At 39.0% G+C, this 25430-nt stretch overlaps 1 protein-coding gene across 1 annotated transcript; it reads right to left on the bottom strand.

Moving 5' to 3' along the window:
• Positions 1-1376: 1376 nt before the first annotated feature.
• Positions 1377-25100, bottom strand: LOC103474339 (tyrosine kinase receptor Cad96Ca). Its single transcript, XM_081614980.1, has 12 exons — positions 24907-25100; positions 24701-24796; positions 24540-24615; positions 13885-14089; positions 13308-13446; positions 12298-12396; positions 11534-11694; positions 11013-11150; positions 7799-7910; positions 6723-6822; positions 4974-5073; positions 1377-4344 (listed from the first exon to the last, which is right to left on the bottom strand). The coding sequence occupies exons 2-12, from the start codon at positions 24741-24743 to the stop codon at positions 4234-4236; spliced, it is 1284 nt and encodes a 427-aa protein (XP_081471106.1). The 5' UTR covers positions 24744-24796; positions 24907-25100; the 3' UTR covers positions 1377-4233.
• Between the last annotated feature and the right edge of the window lie 330 nt (positions 25101-25430).

Here is a 25430-nt window from a genome sequence, read left to right as displayed (position 1 = left end):
AAGTTTATAAGTAAACAACTGTGCTTATTTTTACAGACCACTGCCTCCTTTATTGCCCCTCCCCCATCTACTCATCTTCACACATGGCAACGTCTCTCAGTGTACCTTGGCATGTTTGACTGGGGTGGGGATATACTGTCACAGGGTGGATTAGTTAAACTTTTAGACTTACTGCATTAGTTCTACGCCCAGGGATTGATTTTGTGTACTACATTTCCACCAACCTAAATAACAAGAAAAGGAAAAAAAACTATTTTAAAAACAAAATAAGAAATTAAGACAAAGTGTGTACACTTTAAAACTGAAAACTAGCGTGGGGACTGTCATATTTTATAATCCTTCTAAACTTTACTCTTCTTTACATGGATTTACACGTTTTCTCAAATTAGTTTAATATTGATTTTAACCACTTTACAATGGCCACAGAAATGGAAACTAAGCCCAAAACAAGTTGTCTTTGCTTATAAAGGGTCTCTATAGGTTTTCTGTTTCTGTGAGAATTTTGACATTTTAGGGCTGGACTCCTTAAGTCGCGAGCTCAGTTTTCTTCTGGGTTCGATTCCCGGACAGAGGTCTTTCTGCATGGAGTTTGCATGTTCTCTCTGCGAATGGTGGGTTCTTTCCGGGTTCTCCGGCTTACTTCCACAGTCCAAAAACATGACTATCAGATTAATTGGTTTCTCTAAATTCTCCTTGGTATGAGTGTGTGTGTGTGTGTGTGTGTGTGCATGGTTGTGTGTCCTGTCTGTTTCTGTGTTGCCCTGTCACAGACTGGCAGTCTGTCCTGGGTGTACCCCAGCAACCCTCCCACACTAGGGACAAGGTTGTAAGAAAATGGATGAATGTAAAGAAAACAAAACATATGCCACCCTGACTTAAGGAGACTGCATGGGCAGCAGGTGACATGAATGCAGATGACGGAGTGGGAAGAGAGGCAGCTGGAGAGGTGCTTCTGGGTCTTTTCTTCTTGTGAAAAGACTGAGAGGATGGGACAACAGGAGGAGAAACAGGAACAAGATCAAGCACTATCACAGTATCTTACTGGTTCTCTGGTATCATCATTGGATGCTCCTCAGTAAGCATCCCAGGCTGCTCCTGACCTATGGTCTCTGTCTGTTCAAAGATCAGGTTCTCAGCTTTTTATTTCTCTTCATCTGGCTTGCAACAGCAATAAATAACATAGACAGGAGGAAAGAAATTTGCTTGTACTGATGCAAGTTCATTTTTAATTCAAGTAAATGACCTAGCTGCAATCAGTGTATTCAGACAGGGTTCATAAACAAAACTTTAAAGATCATCACAGCCTAGGGGCACTGATGTTTTTAGCAACCCTCCAATTTTACAAAGTGGCAACAACAAGCACGACATAAATACTATTATGTGACTTTATCACGGCTAATTAAACGTATTAAGCACAGGTACAGTGTGCAGGTACAATTAGCCTCCAAGAGGCTAATTTAGCTAGCCTCCACCGTATATTTTCCGGCAAAAATTTTTTTTTTTACAAACGTGTCTTCAATCATTCACATCACAGTCCTACTGCCATTAAGTCCTAAAACTACCATCAATAACTTTATAACGTAACACTTTGGAGTTATTTTTGGTTTTAGAGTACAAAAACATTTTGACAGGTGCAGATTTTTACTCACCGGAGTGTAAGTGTCGCATAGGATGACGTCAGCTTATTCTTCTTGGGTTTTTGTGGGATCTGTCCTTATTTTTATTTCAATCAAAAATATTTAACGTTTACAGAACAGTTTGCATGCAATCAAAAAAGAAAATGGATCTTAATTTTTCTTAAATGTATTTATAATTATTTGGTGTAAATCATTAATATCATACACAAAAATAGTTGGTAAATTAAAAAAAAAAGCTTTTAAATCAAGCTAACAAAAACCACAACGAAAACCCTCCGGTTTTATATTTTACTGAGTTATTTTTAAATACTGAATTAAAGTCTTATGACCGATGCGTCTGACATGTATTTGTAGTAAATATTCTTAATATCTTGTTCAAACTAGCACATAAATTGTAAATAAAGGTTTTTAAAAAAATAGAATAGACTCGTCATCTTATTCGTTCCTAGATCGTCAGTTTCGGACGCTTAAGGAGCGGTACAGCATTCAATGAGAGAACCTTTCTCGTCACATATTGACGCGAAGGGGGAACCCTGACGCCGAGGGTTCCTGCCCAAGCGTCAATATATGACGAGTTGGGAGTGAGAACGTGTATTTCATGTCTTTTGTTCTCAAAACTTTTAATACTTGTGCTTACATTATCAGTTTGAAAGCAGGACTTAATCTCTTTCTTCTCAAAAGTTGTAGTGCTTGAGCAAAACTTCTGATCTCTTTCAAATATTCACTGTCCTTTCTCAAATCTCCTCACGCTCAAAACGTGTCTCTGTCGGATCAAATCTCTGCTTGCAAACCTCTCTGCTCGCTTACGAATTATTTTCTGCTCTATGGGAACAAAAAAAGCACTGTTGTCTGGCAACCTCTTAGCCAATAGAAAGGAAGTGTTTTACTTTGTCCATCTGTTTCCTTCTAGCGGTTGTGCCTGTGGCTACTACCTCCGCTGCCCACTGGATGTAGGGAGAAACGTTAACGAAATTATGGCAGAAAACTTCCCCCATACACAAAGGCTTCAGGTGCCCTTGGTAAGTAGCGATGCTAAAATCGTGATGTATTTTTGTCAAAAATGTAAAATTCCCCTAAAATTAGACATCCCCCTTTGTGTTGCTAAAGAGTTCAATAAAAAAGGAGATACTTTGATATGTTTAATAAAAAAAAAGACAAGTATAATACAAGTTTTAAAAAGTAACATAAGACCCAGTAAAGATCCAATAGAAAGGCTAAACTAAATTCTATGACTTTATCCCTCTATTTTCCACTCTTTCAAACCGCATTTTAAATGCTTATGCACAAAGAAACACACATAAAACATATTAATCGAATAATTCCTGATTTAAATTATTTGTATTAACTGGAGGTATGCCGATCGATAGATCACCGATCATAATCGGCCGATTTCCATGAAAAAGTGTATGATCGGTGATCGGCGATCACGGTCTCTTGTTGCCGATCACACAAACCGATCACCTGCATCTCATTTCGCAGCCTACCTGTGCAGCTGGTCTCCTCTTTCCTTCACTCTGCGCAAACGCGCAGCATCAAATCCTAAGCGATGTGGTGTGGAATTATAATTCACTGAATGAATGAGGAAGTTTGCGTGTTGCGGCGGAAAATTGAGGCACGTGGGGTGAAGCACATCAAAATGCATCAACACGACGAATCTAATATGGCATAAAAACAGTGCCATACTTGACGGAGTTTGGCTACATCGAGGCTCACTGCAGTAAAAAAGACATATGGAGGATCAGATAGCAGGTAAAGCAGCGCACAGCTACAAACACTCACCCGGATTAACATGACGGTAAGAAAGTTAAACAAAAAAACTGGAAAATTATTTAAGTCTTCGAGCTGCGATGTAAGCCGCTGGTTCTGCTCTCGCTGTTGAACCGCTGCTACGCGCTATAGGTAGTAATATTTGACAGAGGAGCCGCTTCTGCTCCACCTGGTAGTGACTCTCACACCGAACCTCTGTTTAAAGCTGCAGCATCTAACTTAAAAAAATAATTTTTACATACGTATTAAAACTTTCGCTGTCCTAACATGAGACAGATAATCTCTGAAAAAATAATCTCCTCTGCCTCCACCCTGTTCTGCATATTTACTCCGCTCAGTCAGAAACAGCCACTCAGAACTAGCAGTAATCAGCTAGCCACCATGCTACCAGGAAGTTTTCATTCAGTAACTCAGGATTGTTTATTGTAATGGATTCTGTATTTGCCTTTGAATGTTAAGTTTTATACTTTAAATTTTTGGCAATGTTGAGAGGTTTTATTTTGACTTTTTGCATTATTTAGCCTCTTAAGAGCCTTCATGTTTTCAGTCTGTTAAAGATAGTATTATTGATAGCAGTACAATTTACACAATGCTTGTTTTGTTTTGTTTTCTAATTGGAAAAAGTTATTAAAAACAAGTTTTTGTCTAAATTAAGATGAATTCATGGTTCCTTTTTGTCCACATAATGTAACCGGTAGTGCTTATGATTAACAAAATAATAATTATGTGATCGGTATCGGTGATTGGCCCTCATGGGTGATCGGAATCGGCAGGAAAAAACCTGATCGGCACATCTCTTCTATTAACACAGCCTTGATATATATGTTATTTAAACGTGATGTTCTTCTTTCAAGACGAGACTCCCTCGCAGACTTTTATCTTCATGATATTCTGCCCGATCTTTAGCCAAATTTTGCGGACTCTCCACATCCACATAATCCTGAAACAAAGACAATAATTCGGTTGGTCAGAAAATTCACATCATATGAATTTCTATTTGTGGCTACAAAACTAAGATGTTGAAGAAATCCGTTTTTCATTTGCTCTTTGATGGCGTCAGCAATCTTTCCAGAAAAAACAACCACAAAAAATTGCTGGTGGCAGATTTTAGAAAAGCTGTCTCAGAATAATTCTTTTAGACACTGAATTTATAATGTAGATGATTTATATGTTTTTGTTGCTGTTGTTTTCATGTTAAATTCACATGTAAAGCTTTAACCTGCAAAAAAATTCACCTTCCATCATTTGCTTGTAAAACTTCATCTGTAAAAGTGGTGACCTTCTGGTGAGCCAAGCCACAACAATCAGTATTAGACCAAGTCAAGGCATTTAGCCAATCTGACACTTAGGCTTGAAAGGGCACCAAATTTTGCAGGTAACATTTTTAATGATATATTTAATAAAAAATGAGAGAACAAATAATTTAATTTTATTGTGTAGAAAAAGTCTGATTCAAATTAGACCATATTTATTCTATAATTTTAAATGTTAACTTGTGACCTAAATTTTATTCCACTAGAAAACCTTAAATTTTGTCTCCACAACATGAACAAAAATGGGACTGCTCACTGCATCATCTTCTATGATGTTCTCCAGCATGGATACGATGTCCTTGAAGGCGGGCCTCAGGGTGTAAGGCTCCTGCCAGCAGTCACGCATGATGTGAAGCCTGCAACATTCAAACTTTATTCTCTTTCATGCACATGTCCGCTGTCAGTGACTGCGTTGATGTTTTATAAAATGTATTATTTCAATACCAATGCAGAAAATTATTTTGGAATACAAATAGTAAGTATTCACATACACACCACAAAAAAGATGTAAATATGCCCAAAACTTACAGCAGTGACACAAATGTTGTGTTTTATGGTTTTAACATTTTATTTACATGTTTTTAGAATATGTTGTAGAATATTTAGAAATTCTTTTGGGATGTATGAGTATTTTTTCTTTAGGAAATTGTCAGTATTTACCATGCTGATCTCCTTTAATAACTTTTGCCTTTCAGACTGACGTTGGATTTATACTGATAGTGATCCACTGTCATCTTTTTGGTGCTTGGAGTTGATCAATTTGTTGGCTTTTGTTTCTAGTTTTTCCTGCGTTTTGAGAACTCACCACAGGTTCTACTTGGGATTCAGATCTGGGGAGTTTTCTGGAGACACTTTGTAGTCACTTTTGTCTTGTGACATAGACCTCCATCATTATACCAAACACAGCTCCTTACCAAGGTGTGTCTGGATTGATGGAAGAGGTTACTCTTGGACAGTGGTGGGTATTTTAATAATTTGAATAAAAAATTAGATGTTCTGATCATTTGCTCAGAGCAGAAGTAGTGTTTTTATAAAATACAATTTTACTCTTGAGTCATTTCTTTCTACTTTCCCTTTTATTTGAGTAAAATATGTTTCGTTGAGCAGTGCTTCTCTTATTTGGGTACAGTTATTAGTTCCTCTTCCTAAATCTGCTCTTGAAGGAGATCTGGTATTGTATCCATATTTTATTCATAACAGTAAGCCCACTCATCCAAATAAGAAGCAACCTTTCATGGATTGATCAGGGGAGTTACTGTTGGGACCTCACAGAACCCATTGTGAGGTCCCAACACAATGGGTTGGGACCTCTTGTGACCTTGTTAATATTTATCTGATTATTACACAATCAATGAAAAGGATGATCCATCAAGGAAAATAACTGCACCAGCATCTACTGTCCATCTTTGGACTTCCTGCAGAATTCCAGACCATCTTTCATGTTTTCTTTTCATGGTTCCATCGCCATCCCTCTTGTCACAATGAAATTGTTCAAAAGACTTTGCTTCATTGTCAATACAGATGCACTCACACTTGATGCCAGCATAAGTTCTGCACTGTGAAATCTCATATGTAATATACGTTTAAAATTGATTAAATCAATTAATGTAATATCGTGCAATGTTGTTTTTTAAAGTGGTTACAAAATAGGTGTTTTTTAAGCAAAACATCTAACATTCATTTATGACAATTAAATGAAAGCAAGTCAGATGTATTAGCTACATCTGACTATAAACAAATTTGGAAAACAAGCCAATGAGTCAAATACAGTTTCTTTTGTATAAGAAACTGTATTTAGTTTTGTGCCAAAACTAAATGCAGTAATGCTAGATTTATTGTGCTGCTCATCCCTCTGTATGATAATCTAAAATAATGTGAACTGTTTCCACAAAAAAGAAAAGAAAACCGGTCACTGCAAAACTTTTAGTTAGCATTATGAATCATACATTTGTCACTCAATCAGATCAGATGTGATATGGGTTTTATGTGGTGAGACTTTGCTTACATTTCTGGTCTGCATCCTTCAGGCTTTGTGTTCTTATGACCCATGCAAATGTGGAACACTACTTCCTCTGATGTCTCCAGGTTGGGGTATGGTAATGTACCTGAGATTTGAAGATTTCCATATGAGTTGTAATTATTTAGAAAACACAATTTAAAGGTGATATGCTGTTTGCTTAACTAGATCTATCATATTTGCTCATGTAATATTCTTTATTTTTAGACATCACTTAGATGTTTTATGTTATAACCTCAGAACAAATCCTGTTTACATTTTGAAGAACAGAGCCTCATGACAGAAAACTAACACTTGCTTATAAGTTGAAACAGGGGAATGAAAACAGAATCTATGGTAAAATATTCTCATATGTCTGGAGGGTACACATCTCAGATATAGAACAACACAATTATTACATTACTTTGGATCAGGCAAACCCATGTGAATCAACTGAATCATAGAAGATAAAATAGAAGATGAAGGGAATTCAAAAGAGGAAGACCAAGCTTAGCAAATACTATCAGCTGTATTTATTTTCAGTGTAATGATCTCTTACCAGCCTGCTTTCTCCATGACAGATAGTGTTAAAAAGATTCAGATTGTTGGACGCTAAGTAACATGACTGCAATCTCCAGTTTAACCACCAGAGGTCAGCACTGGTTGCATATTGTTCCATCCATCCATCCATTTTCTTGACACCCTTGTCCCTCAGTGGGGTCAGGAGGGTTGCTGGTGCCTATCTCCAGCTAACGTTCCGGGCGAGAGGCAGGGTGCATATTGCTCCTTAAACTCAAAATAAAAGGCAGCATAATTTGGTCCCTTGATTTGTGATTATCTTTTTATGTAGCGAAAGAAAAACAGTTCTTTGGTTGTAACATGTTGATGAAATTGCCTGAATGCAAGAATTCAGATGTTTTGAGAATACTGTCCAGCACTGTGGTGCAATTAATAGCTGTTTGCAGTAAGCAATTTGAAGCCTGGTGCTGCTCTAACTGAAGTCATCCATCCATTAGTCTTCACACATTCTCCAAGTTTGTTTTACCTCCCATTACAGTATATTACATGTTCCTAACACCACCTACCAAATGTCTGCATCTCCCACAGTACAATGCCAAACGCCCATACATCTCCTTTGAAGCTGTAGTAGTTGCTCTTGAAGTACTCAGGGGGGTACCAGCGCAGCGGCACGCGTGGCTGCACAAAACACACAGCGGAAAAAGTCTACACACACTCAGAGGATGAAAAAAGCTGCTTCCTCTCTAACACCAAATCTAATACAGCAGATTAATAGGCATCAAAAGGAGAAATGAAACTGTAAAATCTTCAGTATATATTTAGGTTAGGTTAATAAGCTGATTATCTGGGTTTTTTGTTGTTGTTTGTTTTAGATTGAAGCTGTATGTCTGTAAATGGAATGCTTCCTGCTCTAATGCAGGAAGCAGTCACTACACCCACAAACACACACAACTAAGAATTTGATCTTCCATTTCAGACACACATGGGAGACAGTGAGGTCAGTGCGGAGAGCTACGTGCTAGATGACAGGCCAACAGTGTGTGTGGTGTGAACACACTGTATTAGGAGTTCACTTCACGAGTCCCCAGGAAGCAGGTTTATTTGAGGCACATGTCACTATGTTAAGAAAGTGAAGAAACGTAGTCATGAAACAAAGAGAATCAGAATCAAACAGCAAGGTAAGATAAACTGTTGCTAAAACACCGAAATGAAAAGAGCTGAGACAATTTGTAACAAAAAAATTTGTTTTGGTGTGTCAAAAAAACAAAAAATATTTTTAATGACATTTTGGATGAACTGAAGTGCAAACCAGGCTTAAGGCTGATTTTTTTTCATACCAAATCTGATTTTAAAAATTTTCATTTGTTTTTGCTTTCTGGGTTGACATCATTCTATGGAACTATGGAAACCCATGAAAAAAATCCAGATTTTTCAAAGATTAAATTTTAAAAAACAAAATATCAAATTAATTGATCAAATTGATTTATTGTCTAGCCCTAAACTCATCTCACAAATCAGCACATCAGGTCTTCCCATTAGGTCACAATGTTTTCTGTGCATTATATTAACAGGAGGTCATTTTTACATGTTGCATGAGCCATATAAAGCCTGTGTGAAACACAGAAGAACTCAGCTGCATCTACGAAATGAAAGCAAATGTCATGATTTCAGCCCTGCAGCTCCACCTTGACTGTGCTGATTACTCATTACCCTCACCTGCACTGTGCTGCTCCCTATTTAAAAAGCTGCTCGTCACCAGCACAGTGTGAGATTGTCTGTTGCCCCAGTCACAGCTTTCAAGCCTTGTTTCATGTTCAAAAAATAGTTTTCTGATCTTGCCTGTTTTTTGACCACATATTCTTGCCTAGTCCTTCTGCTATAGGAAAAGTTCTGACCTCCTGTTGCTGAACCCTGCCTGCCTCTGATCCTGCTCCAGTCTTCTGATTATTGGATTTTCATTGCCTGAGACCCCCCCCGTGCATGACCTTGGATTGTTTCAACGACTAAGCCTCTGGTTGGTGGATTTTGTCCCTGTCATCTGTTTGTCCCCTGAGCCCCCCCCCTAGGCCTCTTACTGCCCATTCACCCTACCCTCCCCAGGCTGGATTCCTGGCTCCTGTGGATCCCCCATTCCTGACCTACCTGTGTGACCACACCCTGTAAAGCCCCTTCAACACCCTCATTTTTTTAATAAACTTTTGGTGAACCAAACACTTGTTTTGGCTTCGTTTTGGGTTCTGGCTGAGTTTGCTTTAACGTTACAGTACGATGTCACCAGTATGAACCCAAAGCCAGATTCTGATTGGTCTTCTAAGGTGGAGGGTGCTATTACTGGCCTGGAAAGAAATGTCCAGGAGCTTTTACAGGGACTTTCGTCTCTTAGGGCTTCCAAAGCCCAAGCTAGGCCCTCAGTTACACGGCCACTTCCCCTTGCTTTCACTTCCACAGTTAATGCTAACAACAAACCTAAGAACCCCCCAGCCCCACCCAGAGCGTTTTTGATGGAGATCCTGAACAGTGCAGACCGTTTTTAACCCAGTGTTCGCTGCTTTTTGAACTCCAGCCCTCTGCCTTCCCTTCTGAATGGGCCAAGGTTCTTCAGTTCTGTCACAACTCTAAACTTTTCTGTCACCCAGGTAAAACTAAGACACTAGCAGTGGTCCAGTCAGGATTCTGGTGGCCCACACTGAGAGGACACACGAGAGTTTGTCAGCATGTGCCACCTGTTCCAGAGTAAAGCACTACAGACATCCCCCAGCCGGTCTACTGAGGCCTCTGCCGAGTCCACAATGACCGTGGTCCCACATCTCAATGGATTTTGTCACTGACCTACCTCCCTCTCAAGGTAACACTGTACTTCTCACTGTGGTTGACAGATTCTCCAAGATGACCCACCTAATTCCTCTACACAAGTTGCCTTCAGCACCCTGCTGCACCCTATTTAAACAGCTGCTTGCCACCAGCTCAGTGCGAGATTGTCTGTTGCCCCAGTCACAGCTTTCAAGCCTTGTTTCATGTTCAAAATAGTTTTCTGATCTTGCCTGTTTTTTGACCACAGATTCTTGAATAGTCCTTCTGCTGTAGGAAAAGTTCAGACCTCCTGTTGCTGAAACCTTCCTGCCTCTGATCCTGTCTCTAGTCTTCTGATTGTTGGATTTTCATTGCCTGAGACGCCCCCATGCATGATCCTGGATTGTTTCAACGACTGAGCCTCTGGTTGGAGAATTTTGTCCCCGTCATCTGTTTGTCCCCTGAGCCCCCCCTAGGCCTCCCACTGCCCATTCACCCTACCCTCCCCAGGCTGGATTCCTGGCCCCTGTGGATCCCCCATTCCTGACCCATCTGTGTAACCACACCCTGTGGAGCCCCTTCAACACCCTCATTTTTTGTAATAAACTTTTGGTGAACCAAACACTTATTTTTTTCTGCTTTTTGGCTTCTGGCTGAGTTTACTTTAACGTTACAGCAAAGTGATCTAAATTGCACAATGAAAAACAGAATGTTCCCTGAAGTGTAACCAGACCTGCTGTCATGTCTTTTATGCAGTGGTGAATATATGGCAAACCTATTTTATTCTTTTGTGTTAGAATAAAAGCAGAACTATATGCAGGTTGATAGTTGAACAAAAAAGGTGAGAATGATGTAAGACTAGCTAAAATGACATTCTGATTAGGTCATTATATATTTATATATCTCAGTGGTGTTTGCCCAAAATACTAGACAACAGTACTGAACAAACCCAGCATAGAAATAGTGTGTGTGTGTGTATGTATTTCTTACTCGTGGACTCCTCCAACGGCTGCTGTGGCGGCTTGCCATGCGGCTCAGGTCCCGGGCCAGACCAAACTCTGCTAATTTCACCTCCCAAGGAAACTTATTGACCATAATATTCCTCAGAGCTAAGTCACAGTGAACGATCTGCACAGAGGGTCACAGCAACAAGTGTGTCAAAAAAAAAAAAAAAAATATTCAAGCTCATATTCTTGCATGTTCTAGACATGCAAGAATATGAATAATAGTCAAAAAGTCATCTGAAAAAGGTAGCAAAAGATTATTCTAAAAAGTTACAAAAATATATACTTTAGAACAATCTAAGCTTTCAAAAGAAATAAAATCAAAATATGTCAAGAGTGAAACAATTTTTATCTTAAGATCTACATGGAATGAAAGTCACGTTGAACAATTGTTCTTCAAACCATTTCTAATATTTCAGAAATTTTCTAGTATATAGATTCAATGAGACAAATGTTCCAACATTACATAAAATGTATTGAACATGCAGTGGTGTGTGAGAGGATTACCATTTTGGAGCGCAGGTGCTGCATCGCCAGGGCGATGTGGTAGGAAGCAATAGTGAGGAGGCTTTGCAGCTCTGGGTCTGCACTGAGGTGGACCCTGTTGGTCTGGAGGAAGGTCCTCAGTGTGCCATAACTAACATACTCCATGATCAGAATGTAGGGCTCTGCACACAGGAAGGTTCACTCAAACACCTCCAGAACTGGAATACTTAAATATTTAAAACTGTTGCTTTAATATTCACTTTAAGGATCTGCCCTGTTTGATCTAGCACCAGCATATGGATATGAACATCCCAAAAGGCTGTGGAACCCTGAAAAGCTACAATGGGTACATCTGTGGAATAACTGGAATATTTGTTCTGATGGGGCTCATTTGTTGGAATAAAAGTAAGTCTTTAAAATAACCTCTCAGCAGGTATTAAACATACTCTTAAGTTTATACACCTAAATGTTTTGATTTCATTGATTAACAGAAAATCATAATTAAAGTCTTCTACACAAAAATTTGTTTCAAAAATAAATCAAATTTTAAATATTCTAATTTAGATGCACCTGTATTTGTTTGATTGGTTCTGAGTATTCTGAACTCTGCATTTGAAGGAAAAACTGTCATTCTTTCATTCAACAAGTGCAAATAATTATGCACTAATAAATCATAACTTACATTGAACATTACAATGTTAGCCTGATTCACTGTTAGACTGTGAGAATGCAGTAAATAGTCTTGTATCTTTTTCTACAGTTTATATTAGCATGTTTTAACTTGCGTTCACTCGTGTTCCAGTCCAGAAGCTGGAGGATGTTTTTATGGTGAACCAGTTTCCTCATGATGCAAATCTCCATGTCCACATGTTTGGGACGCACACCTTAGAGGGAAGAAAACACAATTAGATGAAACTAAATCATGACCATAAACACATTTCAGATTCAATTAACCAATCTTTCAACCAAACACTTTCATAATAAAAACATTCAACAATAAATAAAAATACTAAAATAGAGCAAAAACAATCTATACTATTTATTGGATAAATACAAATAAATCGGGTTTCATTGTATGGTTAAGTTGACAGAATAATAAATGGATATTATTCAGCCTCAGGAGGCCCAATTTTCCTCCCGAGGCAAACTAAGCAGCCTCTTATAGGTTCCCCATAACAGGAGGGGGCGCCAAAGAGCACCAGACAGCAAGTCTTTGCTGTCTAGGTAAAATAATGCTAATTTGGGGGAAACGCACACCAAACGTGTTGCAGGACATGTTTGTTGTCCTGCAACGTTTCGATGTGTCGCTGGTCCAACACATCTGGATTAAATGACTGAAATGTCTCCTCCACCTGCAGTCAAGTTCTACAAACTGTATTTAGTTCAGGTGTGTTGAAGCAGAAAATACCTAAAAAGATGCAGGACCCCAACCCTCGTGGAATAGAGTTTGACACCCATGACCTAAATAAAACTACACTGCTCAAAAAATAAAGGGAACACTTAAACAACACAATATAACTCCAAGTAAATCAAACTTCTGTGAAATCAAACTGTCCACTTAGGAAGCAACACTGATTGACCCGACGAGGGTCCCCGTTGTCAATCAGTGTTGCTTCCTAAGTGGACAGTTTGATTTCACAGAAGTTTGATTTACTTGGAGTTATATTGTGTTGTTTAAGTGTTCCCTTTATTTTTTTGAGCAGTGTATTTACCCAAAAAAGTTTTATTAAAGGTATGAATTATAGGCTGTTAAAAATCTCCTTTATTTCTCTAGTGGCCGTTACAGTAAATGGACCTTCTTTGCTGATCTTGCAGGTGAACATGCTGTGACCTTTACATGTCCCTCTGCTCATCCTGGCCTGGTAAAAGACTCCCTCCTTCCCTGCTTTGATCAGTTGCAGCAGATTCAGGTCTGACTTGGTGAAACGAGGTTCCTGCAATGAAACACTCCTGGTGAAGTCATCCATAGAAGAAGAAGAAAGACCAGGATTCTTTTAATATGGACTGTTTTCAGAGAGGACTCCAAGTCAGACAGATGGACAAATCACCAGTCCATCACTGAGCAATAGGAAGACAGGACAAACAATCATACACACACGCACGCACACACACATAAGAAGAATTTAGAGAGCTCAATTAACCTGACAGTCATGTGTTTGGATTGTGAGAGGAAGCCAGAGTACCTGGAGAGAACCCACACATGCACAAGGAGAACATGCAAACTCCATGTAGAAAGGGCTGGGATTTGAACCAGGGGCCTTTTTGCTGCAAGGCAACAGTGCTACCAGCTGTGCCACTGCGCAGCCCACACTGAGACTTAAATATTCATTTTCCTTTGAAGAATAAATCTGGACCTAGCTGTGTGACAGTACCTGCTGCAGGCCTTTCCACAACCTCTTGGAAGATAACCGGACTGTGGTTATCTGTAAAGGAGTTTCTGGAGGAAGCTGCTCGCCCTCGTCATTCTCCACTGATTGGACTGGGGGTGTCACAACGGGGGTCTCCAACTGAGGCAAATGTCTCAGAATAAACTTGCTGCCCTGCTGCATTTGGACTGTTCGAACCATGGCGCGGTACCTGCAGAAAAAAATGTGTTTCATAAAGCAGCATTGTACGAGACTGAAAAGGGCCATTTAAAGAAAAAAAAACCCTGTTTACCTTGACTGCCCCTTTTTGTCAAACAGTATCAAATGAGAATGTATATATATATATATATATATATATATATATATATATATTTTTTTTTGATGGGAATTTTATACAGGGCAAACCATAACAACAAGAAGGAAAAGAAAAGAAAAAAATATATATACCAATAAAAATTTTAAAAAAGGAAAGGAAAAATATATATCACAACTAGGACACACAGCACTCAAAACAGAGAGGTCACCAAGGGAGGGAGACAGCTATACCATACAAAAAGATAAACTAAAACTGACAGATAACTGACAAACAGGTTACATGTAAAGTTCCATGAAGAGCCACACAGGTGGGAATTTCTTTCCAGATTAACCAAGTCCTGCCACACCACTCAGCACCAGACTTCAATTACCACACCTAAAGATGAAATAATGATACTCAACTTACTTTCGAGTTCCTATATGTGAAATATGAAAGTGGTCAACCATTACATTATTACATCGTCTCCAACAATGCCCAGATTCAGCTCTGCTGGTCTGGGAAAATGTTCTTTTGGGGGTTATGAAAAACCTAACAATATTCTTCATGAAAATTCCCTCCAACATCCTGAGCTAGTGGTGGTGGAGTTAATTTGGCATGTTTAGCCACTCATCCTCTGTCAGCGATATTTTTGCCTCCCTTTTCCATGAAATTTTAATATATAATGATGTTTTTTAATGGCTTCTAAGCACACATATAGTCTGGACAACCTCTTCTTACATGATTTACCTTTGTAGAGATTTGCAGTGCTTTCTTTTAAAAATCACATAACAAATTTGTTACGCACACTGAAAATGAAGATTGGGTTTTATTACGGAAATGGTTGTTTTTCTCGTAAAGCTAGAAGTAAATTGGTAGCTGCAACATTCCTGCCACTCCTGGATTATGGTGATGTTTTATATATGAATGCTTCGACCAAATGCCTTCAATCCTTAAATACTGTTTATCATTGTGCTTTAAGGTTTGTAACCAGTAGCAGACGTCTCATCTGATCTTTTCAGGAAGTCTTTATTTTTGTGCCCTCCTATCGACCAGCTTCCCTCCTCCTCCTTTATCAGAAATGAAAAATTATAAATGCACACAACGTGTTGGAAATCTGTTTGTTGACTGACTTATTTGTCAGGCTTACGAGACGAAAGCTGAAAAAAAGATCAATTAACTTCGCGTTTAAAATAACACAAAACAACGTAAAAAGACCTCCACACAAGACCTCCTTTATTTATATATGTACTTTTATTTTGATAGCTGCCGATTAAATTGAAAGTTACAACATTGACATGATTATATGAGTAGTTTTTACCGAGAAATCGACCAGAAACGCCGTGAATATGGTCAGATCCGCCGTTGTTATGCCCAGAAAAGCCCCCCTGCCCAAATTTGCACCCCCTGTCGCGGGAGCGCGCATCGCTCTAAGCTCTCGCATATTGACGAGGAAACGGATAAAAATATGACCGAAGAGGAAATTTTTAAGATATTTGTAACATTATCACGTTTCCTAACCATGTAATCCCTAATACGGTGGGTTTTATTTCGCAAATTATTTGAAATAAATACGGTTTTTACACTTTTATTGACACATATGAGTCGAACTTTTTTTCAGTCCGTGTCTGTTGTAAACGTTCTCCGCAAATGGTTTGAAATTCTCTGCTTTGTCTTTTGATATCATAATAGCTCAAAAGCATTACAACAGAGAACCATTATGTAGAACATTTTATATCATGCTTCACTTCTAGTCTGTTAATGTAGGAGGAAATGCAACTTAATTTATGAGCCTGAAAATATTGGCATCCGTCTTGTTGATATGAAACTTATAGCATTAGCTCAGAGAACAAGTGTAATTACGTAGAAGAGATTAAATCATTTCAACTCTTTATTTCCCCCAATTAGCACAGGGATGCATGTTTTGGCAATATAGATTTTGAGCCTGCCACAATATGCATCCCTTCTTTATTCCCCACAAATATTATCCTATCGATATAAAACATGTACCAGCAGTTCTTGGAACTACTCAGATTATGTAGAAAAAATATTTCACTATTAACTCTTGAATTCTTTAAATTAGCACAGGGATGCATTTTTGGACAATATGGATTTCCAGCCTGCCAAAATATGCATCCCATATCTATTCCCCTCAAATATTATCCAATTGATTTAAAACTTATAACAGCAGTTCTTGGAGCTACTCTCATTATGTAGAAATAGTTATTTTACTTTTATCTCTTTATTTCTCAAAGTTGGCACAGGGATGCATTTTTGGGCAATATGGATTTCCAGCTTGCCAAAATATGCACCCCTCTCTATTCCCTTCAAATATTATCCTATTGATTTAAAACTTATACCAGCATTTCTTGGAGCTACTCTCATTATGTAGAAATAGTTATTTCATTCTTAACTCTTTAATTCTTCAAATTAGCACAGGGGTGCGTTTTTGGGCAATATCTCCAGCCTGCCAAAATATGCACCCCTCTCTATTCCCTTCAAATATTATCCTATTGATTTAAAACTTATACCAGCATTTCTTGGAGCTACTCTCATTATGTAGAAATAGTTATTTCATTCTTAACTCTTTAATTCTTCAAATTAGCACAGGGGTGCGTTTTTGGGCAAATTTCCAGCCTGCCAAAATATGCACCCCTCTCTATTCCCTTCAAATATTATCCTATTGATTTAAAACTTATACCAGCATTTCTTGGAGCTACTCTCATTATGTAGAAATAGTTATTTCATTCTTAACTCTTTATTTCTCAAAGTTAGCACAGGGATGCATTTTTGGGCAATATGGATTTCCAGCCTGCCAAAATATGCACCCCTCTCTATTCCCTTCAAATATTATCCTATTGATTTAAAACTTATACCAGCATTTCTTGGAGCTACTCTCATTATGTAGAAATAGTTATTTCATTCTTAACTCTTTAATTCTTCAAATTAGCACAGGGGTGCGTTTTTGGGCAAATTTCCAGCCTGCCAAAATATGCACCCCTCTCTATTCCCTTCAAATATTATCCTATTGATTTAAAACTTATAACAGCAGTTCTTGGAGCTACCCTCATTATGTATAAAAAGTTATTTCACTCTTAACTCTCTAATTCTTCAAATTAGCACAGGGGTGCGTTTTTGGGCAAATTTCCAGCCTGCCAAAATATGCACCCCTCTCTATTCCCTTCAAATATTATCCTATTGATTTAAAACTTATACCAGCATTTCTTGGAGCTACTCTCATTATGTAGAAATAGTTATTTCATTCTTAACTCTTTATTTCTCAAAGTTAGCACAGGGATGCATTTTTGGGCAATATGGATTTCCAGCCTGCCAAAATATGCACCCCTCTCTATTCCCTTCAAATATTATCCTATTGATTTAAAACTTATACTATCATTTCTTGGAGCTACCCTCATTATGTAGAAAAGTTATTTCACTCTTAACTCTTTATTTCTCAAAGTTGGCACAGGGATGCATTTTTGGGCAATATTGATTTCCAGCCTGCCAAAATATGACGTTTTTTTGTAATTTCTTTTTTTTCCCTCTGATTCGCCGCTCTGTCGCTTTTTTTTCTCTCTGCGCTCTTCGTCTGTGCTGCAGAGAGTAGCTCCAAGAACTGCTGTTATAAGTTTTAAATCAATAGGATAATATTTGAAGGGAATAGAGAGGGGTGCATATTTTGGCAGGCTGGAAATTTGCCCAAAAACGCACCCCTGTGCTAATTTGAAGAATTAAAGAGTTAAGAATGAAATAACTATTTCTACATAATGAGAGTAGCTCCAAGAAATGCTGGTATAAGTTTTAAATCAATAGGATAATATTTGAAGGGAATAGAGAGGGGTGCATATTTTGGCAGGCTGGAGATATTGCCCAAAAACGCACCCCTGTGCTAATTTGAAGAATTAAAGAGTTAAGAATGAAATAACTATTTCTACATAATGAGAGTAGCTCCAAGAAATGCTGGTATAAGTTTTAAATCAATAGGATAATATTTGAAGGGAATAGAGAGGGGTGCATATTTTGGCAAGCTGGAAATCCATATTGCCCAAAAATGCATCCCTGTGCCAACTTTGAGAAATAAAGAGATAAAAGTAAAATAACTATTTCTACATAATGAGAGTAGCTCCAAGAACTGCTGTTATAAGTTTTAAATCAATTGGATAATATTTGAGGGGAATAGATATGGGATGCATATTTTGGCAGGCTGGAAATCCATATTGTCCAAAAATGCATCCCTGTGCTAATTTAAAGAATTCAAGAGTTAATAGTGAAATATTTTTTTCTACATAATCTGAGTAGTTCCAAGAACTGCTGGTACATGTTTTATATCGATAGGATAATATTTGTGGGGAATAAAGAAGGGATGCATATTGTGGCAGGCTCAAAATCTATATTGCCAAAACATGCATCCCTGTGCTAATTGGGGGAAATAAAGAGTTGAAATGATTTAATCTCTTCTACGTAATTACACTTGTTCTCTGAGCTAATGCTATAAGTTTCATATCAACAAGACGGATGCCAATATTTTCAGGCTCATAAATTAAGTTGCATTTCCTCCTACATTAACAGACTAGAAGTGAAGCATGATATAAAATGTTCTACATAATGGTTCTCTGTTGTAATGCTTTTGAGCTATTATGATATCAAAAGACAAAGCAGAGAATTTCAAACCATTTGCGGAGAACGTTTACAACAGACACGGACTGAAAAAAAGTTCGACTCATATGTGTCAATAAAAGTGTAAAAACCGTATTTATTTCAAATAATTTGCGAAATAAAACCCACCGTATTAGGGATTACATGGTTAGGAAACGTGATAATGTTACAAATATCTTAAAAATTTCCTCTTCGGTCATATTTTTATCCGTTTCCTCGTCAATATGCGAGAGCTTAGAGCGATGCGCGCTCCCGCGACAGGGGGTGCAAATTTGGGCAGGGGGCTTTTCTGGGCATAACAACTGTTCCACTTCTCTGGCTGCAATGCGCGCTCCCGACACAGGGGGAACAGAATTTCTCACAAGACCGGCTCCCAAAATGTATTTACTTTTTTTTTTTAATCGGTAACGTAATTCTTGTTAACATTAGTGAAGATTAAACGAAGGCTTATTAGAATAATGTCAAACAGTGTCTCTATACGAAAATATTCATATCTTAGTCCACATGCTGGATCGGATCTCTGTGATTCCTTATCTTACCGCATGAGTTTTAACGAGCGGCGCTTAGCTTGAAAAAGCGGCTGGGTCTCCAGCCTCAAGACGAAATCCGCTGAGTTTTTTCCGTGCCCTCTCTCCGTGTGCGTCGGTATTCCGTCGTTTGGCCTCCGCCGTCTTCCAGGACAGTCTGTCCAATTTCTCCAAAGGCGCTGCCACGAGGGAACCATCGTTGCTATTGCAATCGGGAGCGAGACCCCTCTTCTGCAAGTCTTTCATGGCTTCCGCCGCGCTGCTATACGTGATCGGGCCGCCGTCAAAAAACACACGGAGCTTAGCTGGCGGCGGGGTTTGGAAACGGAGACCTTTTTCTTTCAGAAGTTTTCTGATGTTGGCGTAAGCTTTCCTCTTCTTTTGGATTTCTGCCGGGTAGTCCTGGTCGAAATAAACCCGCTGCTGGATGAGGCTAATCTTTTTCTTTTCTTTCACGAAGCACCAAATCCCTGGTTCTGAATGCCAGAAAGGAGATCACCACGGAAAGGGGGTTCGCATTCTGCGGTGGTTTGGGACCCAAAGCCCGGTGGCAGCGCTGTATAGCTAAATCGATATCCTGGAGCCTTAATGAAACGTCCATAAATTCCAACAGATTGTCTCCCTCTGTGTCTTCCGGAATCCCGTACACACGGATGTTGTTACTACTGAGCGTTCTTCTAAATCAGTCAGTTTGGCTTGAATTTTATCTTGATTGTTTATAGTTTGAGACAGCTTTTTTCTTTTCTGCACCTCTTTCGCCGCCACGGTCCACTCCTCAATTTCTGCCACACGTTGTAACAACTCCTCCGCTCTCTTTTGGTTCTTTTATGTCCGACACAATTTCGTTTAGTTTTTCATTAATCTCCTCTTGGAAACTTCTTAAATCTCTCTTCATGTCGGTGGAGAAGTCGTCACAAAAGCAGCACAGCTCTTCTGCACGGATAGCTACGATCTCTTTGTGGACAGCTCCCATGCTAGCCTGAAGCCCTTCCATAGCCATGTGCTGGTCAGATACGCCTTCCTCAAATAGTGGAATTATCTCGCCTGTTTCTTCTGTCTGTTTTGATTTGCCGTTACTTTTCGATGCTGTTCCCCCTTTCATCATAAAATAATCGGTCTTAGAGGGTTAATTCAGCTCTGGCAACGGGGAATTAGCCGACCGAGTTGGGAGCTCTGGTCCAATGCGTCTGCTCACCTCAGCGCCATAACCGGAAGTCCAAATGAGTATTTAAACCATCATTTCATACTTGCCTTTAAATTGGATTCTGTTGAGAACCAATAATAGGTAAATATCTATCTGGTAGAAGATAGAATATTTCTGGCAAGAGAAACCAGAAATATTCAGGACATCAGTTGACGTCCTGAACGGATCAATGTTGTGGGGTTTCTGGTGACTATCTCCAGAGGTCTAATATTTAAGTATAATTTTAACAAACGATTAAAATTAAAGTTAGACTCGGCCCCTTGGAAGTAATAAATTGAGGGCCTTAAAATGAATAGGCACAGTTAATTGTTTATTTCTATTTATGGATTTCTATCACTTTTAGCCTTGAACTGCAGGGATATTTGCAACCCTTGTGATGCTTTGTGGCCCCTGACTGCTCACATTTGACAACATTTGGTTTTTAAGTTAAATTATGCTAAATTGATCAATTTCAGTCTTCAAAGAATGGAAAACGTTTGATTTGACATGAATTACTTTTCTCTTATTCATCAAACGTTTTACTGTAACTTTACTTTCATTCTAAGGATCCCAAACATCCAGTGGCTTTTACAGGAAAGCAACTTTTGGAACTTTGCTAAATACAAGACATGTTTTCAAAAAGTGGCACATATTCAGTTCCTGTTGTGAGTATGGAGATAAACTTTTTTTTAGACCAACAGAGTTGGAAATAATCTCACCTGATAACTTGGACCTGCACGTCTTTCTTTAAAAAAAGGCAAAAGTGTTTGACCCTTTTTACATGTTGGATCTACTTGTGAGACTTTTTGTTATTAAGTTATTAGGGCCTGCTATGCAATGCAAAGCAGGAACTTAATGTTCTACACCTAATAGAATGTCTCTTTATTCTTTATTTTTCTTCCGTCACCGTTAATGCGGCCCGAACTGCTGCATGCTCCCCCACAAAAGTGGTATCAAAACGTTCAGCTTGATCCCGAGAAGGAAGCTATTACTTTTAGTGGGATTATGAGTTGAAATGACGACATAAATTGGTAAAAACGAGAAAATTTGAGCCTGAGTGTCTCACAGAATCAGTCATTTTCTATCTGAAACACACACACAGCACTGTGGATTTCTGACTCCAAAACTCTTTTTTACTCCCCCTCGCAGGCACAAATATCACCCTACTGGTCTAAAAGTCAGTCATGACATATATACACATGCCTGCTCCTGTAAAATGTTTTCAAAAATTTGCTAGAGCTTTTGGTTTTTTGGCAGGGTCCTTAAGACTGACGCTGGGTGTCTCCCAAGTATAGAAACTCTGTCTCCAGCATACTGTCTGACAGAGAGAGCCAGCCTAGGCTCTCTCTGTCAGAGAGCCAGAGCCTAGGCTGGTTGCTATGGTCCAGAAGCCTAGGCTGCCTTCTGGACCATAGCAACAGGCCCAGAAGGCAGTGAGTAGTCTCACAAACAGTCGCAGAGAGAGGTCTCCCAATGCATTGTGGGAAGAATAAATATTTCCTGTGACTATTCATATTTTGCTTAGATAAAATTATTATTTCTCAGAATTTTTGAGTGTGAATTAAAATCCTTAGTATGAAGGCTGACATTTTTTTTAGAAATAAAGAATTACCGACGGTCTGTATGTTTTTATTTTGGACCGTGAGTGAGAACCATATGTGCGAAACTTATAGTCGTCAGACCCAGACAAATTTCAATTTGCGTGTGGTTCAGCCTTTGTACTGTAGCTGTAAAACAGGTCAGCTATACAGTGGTGTGAGAAAGTGTTTGCCCCCTTCCTTATTTCCTGTTTTTTTGCATGTTTGTCACACTTAAGTGTTTCGGAACATCAAACCAATTTAAACAACAGTCAAGGACAACACAAGTAAACACAAAATGCAATTTGTAAATGAAGGTGTTTATTATTAAAGGAGAAAAAAAATCCAAACCATCATAGCCCTGTGTGAAAAAGTGATTGCCCCCTAAACCTAATAACTGGTTGGGCCACCCTTGGCAGCAACAACTGCAACCAAGCGTTTGCGATAACTTGCAATGAGTTTTTTACAGCGTTCTGGAGGAATTTTGGCCCACTCGTCTTTGCAGAATTGTTCTAATTCAGTTACATTAGAGGGTTTTCGAGCATGAACGGCCTTTTTAAGGTCATACCACAACATCTCAATAGGATTCAGGTCAGGACTTTGGCTAGGCCACTCCAAAGTCTTCATTTTGTTTTTCTTCAGCCATTTAGTGGTGGACTTGCAGGTGTGTTTAGGATCATTGTCCTGCTGCAGAACCCAAGTTCGTTTCAGCTTGAGTTCACGAACAGATGGTCGGACATTCTCCTTCAGGATCTTTTGGTAGCCAGCAGAATTCATAGTTCCATTTATCACAGCAAGTCTTCCAGGTCCTGACGCAGTAAAACAGCCCCAGACCATCACACTACCACCACCATATTTTACTGTTGGTATAATGTTCTTTTTCTGAAATGCAGTGTTCCTTTTACGCCAGATGTAATGGAACACATACCTTCCAAAGAGTTCCACTTTTGTCTCATCGGTCCACAGAATGTTTTCCCAAAAGTCTTGGGGATCATCAAGGTGTGTTTTGGAAAAATTGAGACGAGCTTTAATGTTCTTTTTGCTCAGCAGTGGTTTTCTTCTTGGAACTCTGCCATGCAGGCCATTTTTGCCCAGTCTTTTTCTGATGGTGGAGGCATGAACGCTGACCTTAACTGAGGCAAGTGAGGCCTGCAGTTCTTTGGACGTTGTTGTGGGGTCTTTTGTGACCTCTTGGATGAGTCGTCGCTGCGCTCTTGGGGTAATTTTGGGCGGCCGGCCACTCCTGGGAAGGTTCACCACTGTTCCATGTCTTCGCCATTTGTGGATAATGGCTCTCACTGTGGTTCGCTGGATTTCCAAAGCTTTGGAAATGGCTTTATAACCCTTTCCAGACTGATAGATCTTAATTACTTTCTTTCTCAATTGTTCCTGAATTTCTTTGGATCTCGGCATGATGTGTAGCTTTTAAGGATCTTTTAGTGGACTTCACTGTGTCAGGCAGCTCCTATTTAAGTGATGTCTTGATTGAAAATAGGTGTGGCAATAATCAGGCCTGGGTGTGGCTAGAGAAATTGAACTCGGGTGTTAAAAACCACAGTTATAGTATATTTTAACAGGGGGCAATCACTTTTTCACACAGGGCCATGAGGGTTTGGATTTTTTTCTCCTTTAATAATAAACACCTTCAATTACAAATTGCATTTTGTGTTTATTTGTGTTGTTCTTGACTATTGTTTAAATTGGTTTGATGTTCCGAAACACTTAAGTGTGACAAACATGCAAAAAAACAGGGAATGAGGAAGGGGGCAAACACTTTTTCACACCACTGTAACGTTATGGTGATGTACCTGGAAAATTATTCAGTCATTTCATGGTGAACATGTTCTCCATGAAATAATTGTATGGACATGTTCCTGATACTTGGAAAGGGGAAGTCCAGCATTGTGAGCTGTAGCTGCAATGCTGGGTCTGAAGCAACATGCACATTTCAGCAGGCCCTATTTAAATTTCTTCAGGAATTTTCTAGTTGAGTGTTTAGTCTACTGTTGAACAGGAGAAATAGAAAACTTAAATATTTCTTTGAAAATAGTTTTTGTGAGAACTTAAAACATCAGGGTTTTGGCCTAACTGGCAAAAAGTTTGCACAACTCTGACTTAAAAAGGCCTGGGAGCTTAGAGGAATAAGATAACTCTAATCATACAGCATATTTTCTGTAGTACTATGAACAGATTCATAGTACATGAATTGCACATGAAAAGGATCATCTAAACTAGCAAGGTGGTTTTAAATAGAAATCATAAGTTAGTCCTGTGATGAATTTCTGAAGAACTTTGTGCTGCGGTCACAAATCAGAATGTGTTTGACCTTGAAGACTGAACTTAAAATTGGCTTTCTAAAAACTCAGTTTCAAATATATTTGTTCATTTTGAAATTTAGCATGAGCAAATTGCACTAAAATTCTTACTTTCTTAGAAACACGGCGCCCAGCACAATGAACAGCAGCAGGATGAAGCAGAGAACTGCAAGCACAACGTAGAACGCTGCAGAAAGACAAAGGTTCACCTTTAAAATGTTTGGATAATTCTGCTGGATATTAATCTGAATTGTGGAAGCCTGACAGCTCACCTGGACACATATCAAAAGCCAGATTCACCATGCTCTGCGTCATCTTCCCCAGGAGCTCAAAGTGGAGGAGTGTGAACAGAAGAACATCACTTTGGTCTGGAAAAAGGGTGAAAACTTTCAGACAGATGTGGAGGAAAAGCAGTTTTGTTTAAAACTTGGCTACAAAGCAAGGAGACGCAGGAAAGACGTGCACTGAACTGCCTTACCTCTGGTTGTTCTGAAGTAGAGAGTCGAAGAATCCAAACGAGCCTATTAACACAGCGTCAAACTTGTCAGAGTTTAGTGTGATCCTCTGACCTATCTGTCACGTTACCAGCCAGAGCTCAGCTCGCATGTGAACCACAACACAGGCAGAGGGAGGAAGTGAACAGAAGCAGCAGGTGGCTTGAGATACAAACTCCCTCAGACACTGTGCTGATGCTCAGCCTGTAGTCAGCCCACAGCGGGAACTTGGGCTGACTACAGGTGGCCCAATCTGAAGCAGTGGGATGAACATAAGGATGAGTTCACTCCCTCAGTTCAAACTACAGCAGCAAGCAAGTGCAAAAATGTTCTTTGCAAGATGTGGCTGAAGGGTCAAGAGATGCTTTTTTTCCCTTCAAAACTGGAACTAGACTTTTTTTGTAAAGTATTTATTGTAAGACTTTCAGCATGGACTTGTAGCAGAGAAGAAAATCATCAGACAAATAATATTACAACTTAAGGTTATGCAGGTCTTTTAAAATTTCAA

The sequence above is a fragment of the Poecilia reticulata genome, chromosome 13 (genome assembly GCF_904066995.2).
Source record: "Poecilia reticulata chromosome 13, P_reticulata-male-v2, whole genome shotgun sequence".
In the NCBI taxonomy this organism is placed as follows: Eukaryota; Metazoa; Chordata; class Actinopteri; order Cyprinodontiformes; family Poeciliidae; genus Poecilia; species Poecilia reticulata.
This window is presented reverse-complemented; position numbering and strand designations above follow the sequence as displayed.

What these genes read in the sequence shown, in the direction of transcription:
- LOC103474339 (XM_081614980.1), bottom strand. Translation starts at nt 24,743, where the DNA reads ATGACGCAGAGCATGGTGAATCTGGCTTTTGATATGTGTCCAG. An exon ending in GGCTTTTGATATGTGTCCAG is followed by an intron (nt 24,616 to 24,700) that starts GTGAGCTGTCAG and finishes GTCTTTCTGCAG; the next exon opens with CGTTCTACGTTGTGCTTGCA. An exon ending in GAAGGATGCAGACCAGAAAT is followed by an intron (nt 5,074 to 6,722) that starts GTAAGCAAAGTC and finishes TGAATGTTGCAG; the next exon opens with GCTTCACATCATGCGTGACT.